The sequence below is a fragment of the Bactrocera tryoni genome, chromosome 1, assembly GCF_016617805.1.
Source record: "Bactrocera tryoni isolate S06 chromosome 1, CSIRO_BtryS06_freeze2, whole genome shotgun sequence".
Taxonomy (NCBI): Eukaryota; Metazoa; Arthropoda; class Insecta; order Diptera; family Tephritidae; genus Bactrocera; species Bactrocera tryoni.
The window spans coordinates 87419851-87432887 of NC_052499.1; the positions used below are offsets into that span (position 1 = coordinate 87419851).

Sequence of the window (13037 nt, forward strand, 5' to 3'; positions counted from 1 at the left end):
GTGGAGAAGGACCTGGCTTCGCTTGGAATATCCAATTGGCGCCACGTAGCGAAAAGAAGAAACGACTGGCGCGCTGTTGTTAACTCAGCTATAATCGCGTAAGCGGTGTCTACGCCAATTAAGAAGAAGAAGAAGTTAGCAATGCGCCACCGAATATCTCAGAGATGTTCATTAGTATATGTCATCTTTGGCATACTATTCTTATATATTTTTTTTTCATTAATGAGTGGATAATAGCTATTCCTGGATTTAGTTTTATTCCCATTTGCACATACCCTATTCAATACCTCAAAATATTAAAGGACTGGCCGCCTTCTCACGCCGCGTGTGACATATTTTAAAGCATAAAAATTCGTTCTGGGGACAGTTGCAAAAAAAGCGCTGAAAATAACAAAATCAAAGTGAAATTTCTGCTGACGAGCAAACAAAGCAACCGCAACGGCGCTGTTGGCAATTACGCCTACTGCTTATTGTGCATGTGTATGGATGTATACGTGTTCATATGTATGTAATCTGCATACAAAATTAGGTATCTCTCAACAGAGGTGATATTAAAGTGAATGGTCGGCGGTCGACAGTAAAAATATTTATGTGTGCAAAAAGGCATCCTAACAAAATGAACTGGCTGGTTAGATGGAATGGTCTAAAATATAAAGAACCGTTAAGCCGGCCCATTTACAGAGTTTTTGTGGCGGTTGGAGCTTCGCTCGATGAAAGCATCGATGTCTGTCACCGTTAAACATTTCACATCGGCAATATTGTTGTGGTTGCCTTTGTGTTCTCCTGCAAAAACTACGAGTAAATATTTTATAACAACAACAACTTGCGTATATATGTATATGCAATATGTTTTGAACAATATCCCTACAACAGGGCCACTCGCCGTGAAATGTCCTTTTCACAATTCGCTCCCACTGCCTGACTCAGCGCAGCATGCCCACCACCGAGCAATGCAAATGGGTAATTTATTTTTATTACAAACTTGGCCAATTTCATTTCTAATCACAACCCATGCCAGACCACGAACGCAAATAATAATTGGGGGCGAACATGTTCGGCTGACACCAAAGCTTTGGTGCCAAGCACATGTTCATGAATGGAATTTGTTCCGATTGTTTCCGATTTTGAAATTTCAGGTATATTTTGTGGTACTAAATTCATATTTTGGGGGAAATACACATCTTTCTCCGCCCCTCTTCCGCTCTTACCGGCCTGAGTAACCATGAGTGCGTTTCTATCTCCGACACAATTGTGTGGGCGTCATTCATGCTGTCATAATACCCTCTTTAGATGGTTTTACTGGGGTATAACAAAGTCCGAGGCAAAGTAACAAAAGCACAGCAAGCAACACAAAGCTTCGAGCATTTACACAGCTTCGCAATTGAATTAAATTGAATGTAAGTGTCAAAGGGCATTCCCAACAACGGGCATTTAGTTTTTAGTGTTTGTATTTTTGTGGTTTTTGTATATTTACGGTTATTTGTGTGTGTTTTCGGGCTTATTTATGGGCATGAGTTGCTATTTGAATTAGCTCTATTTCTAAACGCTGCAAAACGAGCAACGCAACTTTCCAAACATTCCATTGACCATCCCTGGCCCGGCACCCCACTGCCAATGCCGCCAGCGCTGCAGGCACATATTTCGAAGTGTTTGCATACATACTTGTATGTACGCATAGCAGCGTTTAATAATGCGCTTTGGTGGTTATTGATCACTCTTGGCGGCCAAGCACAGCCACTTATTGCCGTAATTTCGCCATAATTACCCACCACACTTCGCTGAAATTATTCAATTTACATATACACAATTATATTTAAATACTACGCATTCTCTTTACTAGCAAACTGGCACACAAAGAGCGTGAAATAATTGCATTTCGTTACTTACAGTGCACGACCATCCGCCACTTGTCCTCGATGGAGCTGTTTTCAATGAATTGATTTTCGGCACGACACGTCAAATACTTGCCATCGTCCTCGCGAGTGGGCGTGAATGTCAATATGCTTAGAGATTGATTGTCGGGTTCATTAAACTGTTGTGGTCGCGTTAAGCAGGTTGCCGCAGCATTGCCAGGAGCAGTAGAGAATGTGGGATTAAAATTAGGAAAATTGTTTACTTACAATAAAAGTTTTGAATGTTGAAAATATTAGTATTTTGATATTTAAGGAATATTATTCAAGGTTTTAGTTTATAATATTGCTTCATTAGTATCTATAATTGAATATTTAATGAGTTTGAAAATTGCTCGAAATTTAAAAATTCAATACAATAGAGACTTTTCAAATATAATATGATATTTTTGGTTATTTTGTTCAATTAGAGTTTCGTAATTATGGTAAATCTCGATTTAAGCGGTATTATTTAGTAGCAAGTGATTAAAAAATAAAATATGGTACATCGGTTTCTTAATCTGAAATTTTCTTATACAAATGCTATCTTCACATACGTTATATGTAAGTGAAAGTTGGTTTCTACCACAGATTACTGCACATTTTTGTATGATAGTCCAGTAATAAATAAATTCTTGTGAGTCTAGTCAATATAAAACCTTTGTATTCTTGATTTTATTGGGTTTTGGAAAAATACTTTATATGAAGCCAATTGAAAATAGACAGTGCGTATGAGTAACTTTACTTTAGAAAGCACACTACTAGGAAGTGAAATTAATAGCGGGATTCTGTAACCAGTCTCTAGTCTCTATTTGAGACATTTTGAGGCAAAGTCTCAATTTGAGACTAGTTACTATTCACTAAACAGTCTCTAGCGTTAGTCTCAAAAATATTGAGACCTGGTAGTTAGCAGGTCACAAAACTAAAAAGAACTCTTGTCTGCCATTTTGAATATACTGAATAGAGATCATCATAGATATTAATCGATTGTCGTTTCTTTATATTTTGTAAGCAACTCAAACACGAAAAGGTTAAAAATAAATCAATTTTTACATAAATTTCGTAAATATTATGAAACAAAGTCAACATATATTTTTATTTTCATTGATAATTATGTTTTTTGACTATGTTATAGAATATTTATTATTTGTTATCGACATATTTATTTTCATTCAAGTGTAAAAACATCTCTGAATAATGAAAAGTAATAGATTTTGTGACTGTCACTTACAGAATAACAAAATCATCTCAAGTCTCAAAAATTGTCTCTAACTTAAAATCTCAAATTTAGAGACTTGAGACTGTCTCAAGTTACAGAATCGTACGGTAATAATAATTTTTACTTGTTCTATTAAATGGTACCATGATGCCAGCACCTGTCATCCAGCGCATACAAAGGGAAGGATATTACTTCCGTCGAATATACTAATATTGGGTAGTCGAAAAAGTCTTTTTCTTTAACTTTTTTTCAACTTCACCAAATTTAATTTTTTTTGGGTAAATGAAGCTTAAGATCTCACCTTTCCAACATTGTATGGTATGACACAATGTGATTGGTAGCAATAGAGATATACGACATCTATTGACAAAATATGAAAAGGCTTTTCCGACAACATTTCGGTAGTTTTCCTAACACTGCTGAGATGCCTATGATTGTAACATATTGACTTGGAAGTAAGTTATCCGTGTTGTACTTACATTTTTTGTGAATTTTTTCAACTGCTTGTTATTGCGCCACCATGTAATGACCGCAGCTGGCTTTGAACCGGAAGACTTGCACTCAATGTCATATGTGCGATCAGCAGACACGAAACGATCCTTTGTCATTATGTGCACAGCGACAGGTTTCACTACAAATTAAATAAAGATTTGCAAATAACAACCACTTATGAGCGTATTACTTTAATTATGTGCTTAAACTGAGATTATATACTAACACATTCTAAATCTTCAAAAGATTTTCTAAAAACTCGCAGGAAATTGAAGTTTTAGTGCATCTCTGTATAAATTGTAATCATTCTATTAGCGTTAGGACTTACGGAGTACAAAATTTACTTAAATATTTTAGTGAAATTTCGATTAAGCCATAAATTTAGCAAAAATTTTAAAATAAAATTTTATTTTCTTCCACTAAAAAGTGTGCTTGCGTGTATACTGATAGGACTGTCTCCGCACATTCGGATTCATGACGGATGAAATTCATTCTGCAATAGTGATACTTACAATTGACATCCAGGATGACCACTTTGTTGTTCGGCGGCGTCAAATTCGTATTGCTCGCCACACAAACTAATCTCGCATTCAAATGTTGTCGTCCAATATTTGGATATGACAAGTGGTTAACAGTCTTGCCGTCCGGGCGATGCTCGAAAGATTCATCAATCACCGTATTATCTAAATACCATGTTACATTTGGACGTGGACGTCCTGTTGCAAGTGTTGACCAAGCACACACAAACGCACACACAGGCACCAGTCATGCAGAAGGGCGTCCACAATAGTTTGTTTTTGTGTTTGTGTTTGTGATTTTGTTTTCGGTTTTCGGTTTTTGTTTTTTATTATTAGTGGCCATGATAGCGACGATGGAAACAACCGAAGTGATGGCAGCAGCAAAAGCAAGCAGCAACAATGGCAACATCAGTGGCAGTAATGTTCCAGTTACGCCAAGTAAAAGCAAGTCGAGCAAAGAGTAAAAAATAAGAATAATAGAGAAGAGTTGAAGGAATACAAAAGCGCGCGGAAAAAATAAAAAGTTTGTGAAAAAATAACAAAAAATAACGAAAAATAACGAAAAATGTGGTAAGTTCGTTCCGAAAAAATTGTGTAAAAATAAATGAATGTGGAAAACAAAGGAACGAGAAAAATCGGTATTGAGAAATATTTTTGCCAGTTCATCATTGTCAGTTAAGTTGCACAGTTGAGTGTGGCGGCCATTAGTTAGTTACATGTTTATTATTGTTGTCATTGTAGTTGTTGGTGTAGTTTATATTCGTTGATGGTCCATTGCAGTTATTCGTTTTATTACGGATTTTTTTGTTTTCGGTTTTCGTTTTCGTAGCCAAGAGTTTTTTCGTTTATATAAAACAGCACGAAATGGATTTTTGCCATGAAGATGACATAAATTGTAACGGAGCGCATGTTGTTGTCCCAAACGGTCCCACACGGTCGCATATGCAGCGGCGTTGATAGTGTTGGGAGTTGTGTATTGGTCCAGTGCCGTTGGTTGTGGTGGTTGAGATGACAGCATTATCAAATGTGAAGGCATCAATCGTTGTTGTTTTTGTACCGGAAATGATAGAAAGCAGAGATGGTTCAAATTAGTATTTCGATCTCTCCACGAGAGATTCTTCAGAGTTTACTAGCACAGCTGGAATCTCTATGCTGATAAAGGGTAGCGATAAATTTTATTAAAACTAAAAAAAAACAAGTAAGGAAGGGCTAAGTTCGGGCGTCACCGAACATTTTATACTCTCGCATGTTAAAGTGATAATCGAGATTTTATTTTTCAAATACCGTATTTGTGTAAAGTTTTATTCCGCTATCATCATTGGTTCCTATTGTATATATCATACAGAGAAGGCATCAGATGGAATTCAAAATAGCGTTATATTGGAAAAAGGCGTGGTTCTTAACCGATTTCACCCATATTTCGTACATGTCATCAGGGTGTTAAGAAAATATTACATGCCGAATTTCATTGAAATCGGTCGAGTAGTTCCCGAGATATGGTGATTGGTCCATAAGTGGGCCCATTTTCAATTTAAAAAAAAAAATTGGATGCACCTTCTTTCTGCCATTTCTCCCTTAAAATTTAGTGTTTCTGACGTTTTTTGTTTGTCGGTTAACGAACTTTTAGTGATTTTCAACATAACCTTTGTATGGGAGGTGGGCGTGGTTATTATCCGATTTCTTCCATTTTTGAACTGTATATGGAAATGCCTGAAGGAAACGACTATGTAGAATTTGGTTGACATAGCTATAGTAGTTTCCGACGGACAGATGGACGGACGGACAGTCAGACATCCGGATTTCAACTCTACTCGTCACCCTGATGACTTTGGTATACATAACCCTATATCTGACTCTTTCAGTTTTAGGACTTACAAACAACCGTTATGTGAACAAAACTATAATACTCTCCTTAGCAACTTTGTTGCGAGAGTATAAAATAATAAATAAATAATAAATAAATTTGAAAGTATTTTCAAACAAAATTTATATTTACAATCTGTAGTTTATTTGAATCCCACTTTATATGATATTTGGTGGATGCATTTTTAAGAAATTATTTATATTTCTACTTAAGAACATATTTAAACCAAACAGAAAGTATATTTATGTTTCTTGGAACTAGTTTCAAAAATTATTGAAATCATAATTAGACTATCAGTGTGTCTAAGATTCTCATTAACAAATTTTTGGGAAAGTAGCGAAGTTTTCTTACCGCCTGTCACTTCACAAGCCAGCACTATATCCGTTCCTTCGTTAAACGACTCCACATTGCTGGCCTTATCATGTCTGTTAGGGCCATAAATGACTGGACGATCCGGTGGCACTAAAAAAAGACAAATAGTGAGTTAATTATAGTAAATTTAAAAACATAAAAATATAAAAAGACTGCAGTGCTGTGGTCTCTGCACATATGGCTTCCACTATAATTTATAATTAACACTTGTTTGCCGCAATATGAGCTCACATGCAATAAATTCCGCAACAGCGATACTCTAACGCTCCAACAAATGACCTTACAGAAGTGCCTTCAGAAATTCGAAAGTGATTATATTGCTGCTCTTTGGATATTAGAATGAATGGGCGCACACAATTGACTCTATGTACAATTTTACTGATAATGTGTAGCAAAGTTCTATAAAAGCTTTCAAATTATTGTGAGCGAGCTTTTTATAGCTTCAAGCCATGGCTCTACTTAATGAAAACGAAGTACTAAACAATGGCTTCTCTTCCAGTTACTACAAATGCTTTGCGGTATGCGTAAACGAAAATTTTTGAATGTGCGTTGCACTGTTTCTTAGGCAATTGCCTTCCAGAGGATATATGACGCTGTAGATCTGTGCAAAGGCAACTATTTTATGAATGTGTGTTGGAAAATTGCTGAGTTTCATAAATTACTGTTTGCGTTGCACATATCAGCAATGCCGAAAATACCTCTAAACATTTATTATGGCATCAAAAGTCGAGTCGGTTCATTTATTTGCTGTTAGTTACAGACATTTGCATTGTGGCTTATCTCTTGCATCAGAACCCAAATTCATACATACATATATATGTACTTGCAAACAAACATACATAAATGCAATCGCACATACGCACTTGCAACACTTTAAACTTGAAAAATATTTTTGAAATGCGAAATTGTTCTGGCAGTTAGTGGAGACATATGTTCCACTTAGAGTGCATTTTGACACTCAATCTTTAGTTAGGTATCTTTGGGTATGGAAGTATATATTCGGACATCTTAATAGAAGTTGTAATTTTCGGAAATAAAACCTTTTGTTATGTATAGTACAGTTATATATTATTAAAGAAATAAAAATCTTTTTTAGTGCCATTTTCACTAATTTCATCTAATTGGCAAGATTATGTGACACTAAGAAGGTTTTACCAAGTAGGTACCACTTATCATAGATCGGAATCTATCATTTGAATTTACTGATGAAAATAAAGAAGACGGTAGAGGTAAGGTCTAACAACCAATTCCACTAGCCATGGGTTAATACATACATACATAGTAATAATGTGTTTCATATATATTATGACTTACAAGTACCCGGAAATTATAATTAAAAATTCCCAAATTTTGTATTTCTAACCAAATTTCGTATGCGGAATCATTGCAAATTTTGGAAAAGGCTTCAGTTTAAACAAAAAATCATGCCTTCAAAGACGGTCGAGTGATCGTTGAAGACCTGCCTCGTTCCCGACAACTTTCTAGCACCTCTTCAACTGATGAAAATATTAAAAAAATTGAAGGTTATGATGCTTGAAAACCTCAGGAAAGAGAGTCCGACATCTCTAGCTAGTCCATTCGAATAATTTTGCTAGATATTTTGTGTTCTTGCTCGACTCGTGCCGATAAAGCTAATTTTTTTCAAAAAGTGTACCGTAAACAAGTCTCTTTGGACATGCTTGATTGTGCGAGTTACAATGCCACATTCATGGAGAGCCTTAAACTGCCGATGAAACATGAGTTTATGAATTTGATAGGCAAACAAGTCAACAATCATCGAAATTGCGGAAAAAAGAGCCGAAACCGAAAACCCACACGAAAACCACTAAGAAATCAAGGTGATGGTAATTTTTTTCGATATTCGAGGTTTGTTGCATCAATAATTTGTTTCGGAGGGACGGAGGAGGGACGGATTGACAGTAATAAAGAGTTCTATTTGGCCGCACTGAGGCGTTTGCGTGAGAACATCCGTCTAGAACGACCGGAATTGTAGAAGAACAATTCACGGATTTTACACGATGATAATCCACCATCGCATCGAGCCACAATTGCGACCGAATTTAAAGCCAAAAAAAAAAACCAATGAATAACAGTGATCAATCACCATATTTACCAGTTTGGCTCCGTCTGATTTTAGCTTATTCTTCAAAACTGAAATTGCCGGTCAGTCGATCAAATAGATAAAACAAAATTCGCAGAAGGAGCCGAAAGGCATACCAAAAAGCGCTTTTGAAAAGTATTTCGAGGTCTGAAAGAATCGTTGGCATAAGTGTATTACATCTGGTGGAGATTACTTTGAAGGCGAGAAAATAAGTACTGGTAAATAATTAAATATTTTGCGTTTTATTTACACTTCCCGATTCACATTGTACATAGAGAGTTTTTCCTTCATTTTCTCCTGTCTTGTCGTAATGAGACGTTCAGTAAGTGTAATGATTCTGTGAGGGATACCTGCAATAGTTTTGCTATATTTTGTACATAGAGAGTTTTTCCTTCATTTTCTCCTGTCTTGTCGCAATGAGCGGTTCAGTAAGTGTAATGATTCTGTGAGGGATACCTGCAATAGTTTTGCTATTGGCAACGTTCTCCTAAGTCGGTAAGGTCGAAGACGAGTTACGAAGCTAAAAATTGAAATAACATAATACTTGTGCGAAGGAGGACTTAGCGTCTACTTCAAATGATAATAACGGCTACAGAGCGTGCCTGTCTTTAAGTAAGCATGAGTTCCATATAGTGGATATTTCATAACTGTTCTTAAGCACCTGTTTTAAAACAAAAATAATAATTGTCCTTCAACTGTGCCTTCAAATCACAAATTTTGTAATACAAATACATACATACATACACATATTTGATATTACAAGGCGATACAAGACTAGAACAAAGTGGAAAACTCCATCCCACCTTTACCTCTATGCGTTGTAAGAATTGCGAAAACTTAGTCAACAAAGTCTGTGCATTTGCTGCGCACAAATGGAGATCCCTGCAAGTGTTTTGTGCGTCTTTACTATATTTATTTGTTAATATATGTATACGCTATGCAACGGAACGTGTTCAGTGTCGTGTAGAGCAGCAAATAACAGCAAATAATACGTGACAAATTATGCTTACGGATTGGTGATTACCGTTGCGCAGTGGCAAACTGACAAACGTGCACCATGTACAGGTACAACAACAAAAGCCAACACAATAAATATACACGAGCAATTAGTAGGGAAAAAACGTAAGCAACATGTATCAACACTCCTGCAACATGAGTTGTTGCATCACTGGCCTGTGCATTCAAGCATGTCTACAAATACATATGTATGTATATGTGTGCGTATATGTACCCAGGCACCTTAAGACTAAAGTGCAACCAGTTTAGCCGCATTAAAAACCACAACAGATTGCCATTTACGGCTACCCCCGTTCCCCAGTGGTTGGCTTTTGGCTCGTGACGTACGCTATGCGGCGACCAGCAAACAACAAATATACGAAACGAAAAATATACACACACAAACGTTTGCTGTATTTGAAATATTTATAGTTCGGAAAATCATTCCACTGCCGCTACGGGAACACTCCGCCGAGTTTTGTACTACACGAGTAATTTCAAGCGACGCCAAAACACGCCATCCCAAGCGCACACATACACACACACACCACCGTATACGTATGAATGGCGTAGCTGCAAACCGTAGTTAGCGCATTGAACTGGTCAAAAATACAATGTAAACAAAATAACTAAATTGCTGTCACGCAGCATTTTCTGCACATTGAACTTTGCATGTTGTGGCACATTTTTACTTAAGCACTAAATTAATAGCGGCAACATGCAACTGTAAGCCCCGAAAGCTCACGATTACCAGTGCTGAGCACTGAAGGATTACGAAGCAAAGCCGGAGTACTCTACTTATAAATACATATTGGCTGATTGCTTAGTCTCTTTCGAGACTTCTAGATTGCTGTAAATGTACACTGCACAACAAAAATGTGGAGCCAAACTTTAAATTTTGAAAAACTATAATTCCCTTCTTGTGTTATGCCTAATACCATCAAAACAAATAAGGTTTTTGTCTAACATAAACATATAAATGACGGTTTGTGTTGCGGTTAGCGCTTTCAATTTGCTTATTGTTTTGAAAAATCACTTCTTAAACAAGTAAGGAAGCGCTAAGTTCGGATATAACCAAACATTTTATACTCTTACATTTTGGCAGGATTAAAGCCGGGGTAGGTACAAAAGACTTGTTAGTTATAAGAGATCTAGGACAAGTTTTTACCCGATTTTGTTCGTTATAAGCACAAATATGTACCGTTATCGGAAATATGCTCTCTAAGTTCATTAAGATAACTCTCATATGGGCGATATATGCAGCATAAAGTCACCTAGAAGTTCGAAAATCTTTATTTAGGTATATGGGGCCTATCGTAAGTATTGGCCCGATTCAACAAATTTTTGATACGCAGATATATTATTATCAGGAAAATATTCTACCCAAATTTCAAATTCATATCTAACACATTGGCCGATATTTTTGATAAAAAGTCATCTATGGGTACCGGGATTCACATATCCGGTACATAGGTTCTTAAAACAGGAAGGACCTCTCCGAGCCGTTCGATACCAAACGAGGTTTCAGCAATTTGCGTGCGATTTCTTCTTTCTGCTGGAGAAAATAGTTCGAGCTGTAGAGCTGAATAGAGAAGGTAAAATCTTCTACAAGAGACTACTGTCGTACGCGAATGACGTCGATATCATTGACCAAAACAATCGCGCCGTTGGTCCTGTTCTCTAAAAGTTGGACTAAAGAGCGAAGCAAATGGGTCTGCTAGCGAACGGAAGCAAAACGAAATATCTTCTGTCATCAAACAAACAGTCGTCGCATTCGCGACTTGGTTGACATGTCACTTTTGACAGTCTTCGAAGTCGTTTATAACTTCGCCTATCTTAGAATCGGCGTTAACACCAACAAAAAGGTCAGCCTCAAATCCAACGCAGAATAAATTTATGACCCCGTCGTTTTTAGTTATTGATTTATAGCACTTTTAGTAGTTTTTAACATTACCGTTATAGAGGAAGTATCGAATTTAGTTGTTGTAGTTTTAGTGGCTTAGGAGTTGTGTACATAGAAGTTATTAGTGGGTGGAGCCACGCCGATTTTTCAGAATTTTCAGCTCGCAGGTGCCCTGATTACTGCAAGTCTCTGTGTTAAATTACATTTCTATATCTTATTTTAGTGATTAGGTTTTCGTTTAATGGCGTTTTGTGGTCCTTACGCCCATTTAAAAACTCGTTTCACTTTATGCCAATAAATGCTGGTACCGAGTTTTATCAAGATGTCTTAATTTTTACTCAAGTTACAGCTTACACGGATGGACGGACATACAGACAGTAGTTCGGATTTCCACTCGTCTCGTCACTCTGATCATTTGGATATGTATATAATCCTATTTCGATCTCGATTAGTTTTAGATAATACAAATAAGCATTGGGTGAACAAACTACTTACTCAGGAGCAACATGTTTCAAGATTTTAAAATCTGTGATTCCAAAGTTATTCTAACTTATATTTTTTCTAACAAAAACTTATATGTTGTGAAATTTTCGACCCCCAGCCAGTTCGTTGCCAACCGTAGTGGAGTGCTTATTTATACCAAGCAACTTAACTTTTACTGACGTTTTTCGTTTCGAGAGCAATTATAAGCAAATATTATCTTTACTTGTAAAATTTTTATGTTTCCATGCAACATCTGAATATACATATCTTTTTCATATGTTCCGGGAGATAAAAACTTTCAATGAGCAAAAAGTCCATGTATAAGTTTCATTATGCTCTGTTCCATAAAAATCATTTGGCAAAAGCTATCAACCTAAAATTGAGATATAAAACTTAAAAACGAGGTCAGTTCTGCCCGTTGGCGATTTTTTATGAAAACGTCAGCTGATGACATGGGCGGACAATAAGCCGCGAGTGTCTTTTGCACGGAGATATGTGTGCATAACCTCACTAAATGGCTTAAAGCACACTGGGCCGCATAAATCTCTTAAAAACAACAAACAAGAGGGTGGGGCACTCACAGACAACTTTATTGCCATTCGTGCCACAGCAGTGCTGTCACAAATACGGTCGAGGCGGTGGTTACCAACTGCAATGAAGAGACAATTGCCAGACAGCCCGCCTATTGCATTGCCTTAATGCTTTATGCCATCACAGCGTCATAATTGCTGTGATTGTTGTTATTGTTATATTCTCCCTACGTACTGTACATAAGTACGTAGGAAAAATTACATGTTGCATAAACGAACACATGCACTTGCACCGCGCCTAATGACAATAAAATGATTGTTGCACACACAGACGAGCGGCAGGACAATGTGTGTGCGGAAGTAAAAATGGAAGTATGCATGAAATGCCAGACCCTTTGTGTACGTTGGTAGAATCAAGTCAGCTTTTTTTGCTGCGGTTGACTACGGTGTACATGTTCGTGTGGGTGTGTGCTTGGGCGGGGAGGAAGGGCGAAAGTATGTTTGGGAATAGTCGTCCAAATCGATTTGCAGATATTCTGTCCATTTGATCGTCGTTAATTCGCCATTTGCGTCCAATATCCATTTGTAGGCAAAGCCCACAGCTAATCACGCACACATTTGCCAGACAAATTTTCGTTGGGCCTCATATATTAATATCCACTGCATTCAT

The 13037-nt window shown here is 36.9% G+C and overlaps 1 protein-coding gene across 2 annotated transcripts in view; it reads right to left on the bottom strand.

Annotated features, from left to right (window-relative positions):
- The window catches only part of LOC120774297, a 117968-nt gene that overhangs the window by 21721 nt on the left and 83210 nt on the right, over nucleotides 1-13037 (bottom strand). For both annotated transcript variants that reach the window (XM_040103833.1, XM_040103823.1), the window contains exons 5-8: nucleotides 6334-6444; nucleotides 4113-4316; nucleotides 3588-3739; nucleotides 1888-2032 (exon numbers count right to left, since the gene is read on the bottom strand). In XM_040103833.1, coding sequence (XP_039959767.1) covers nucleotides 1888-2032; nucleotides 3588-3739; nucleotides 4113-4316; nucleotides 6334-6444 — 612 coding nt within the window. The remainder of the gene's footprint in view (nucleotides 1-1887; nucleotides 2033-3587; nucleotides 3740-4112; nucleotides 4317-6333; nucleotides 6445-13037) is intronic.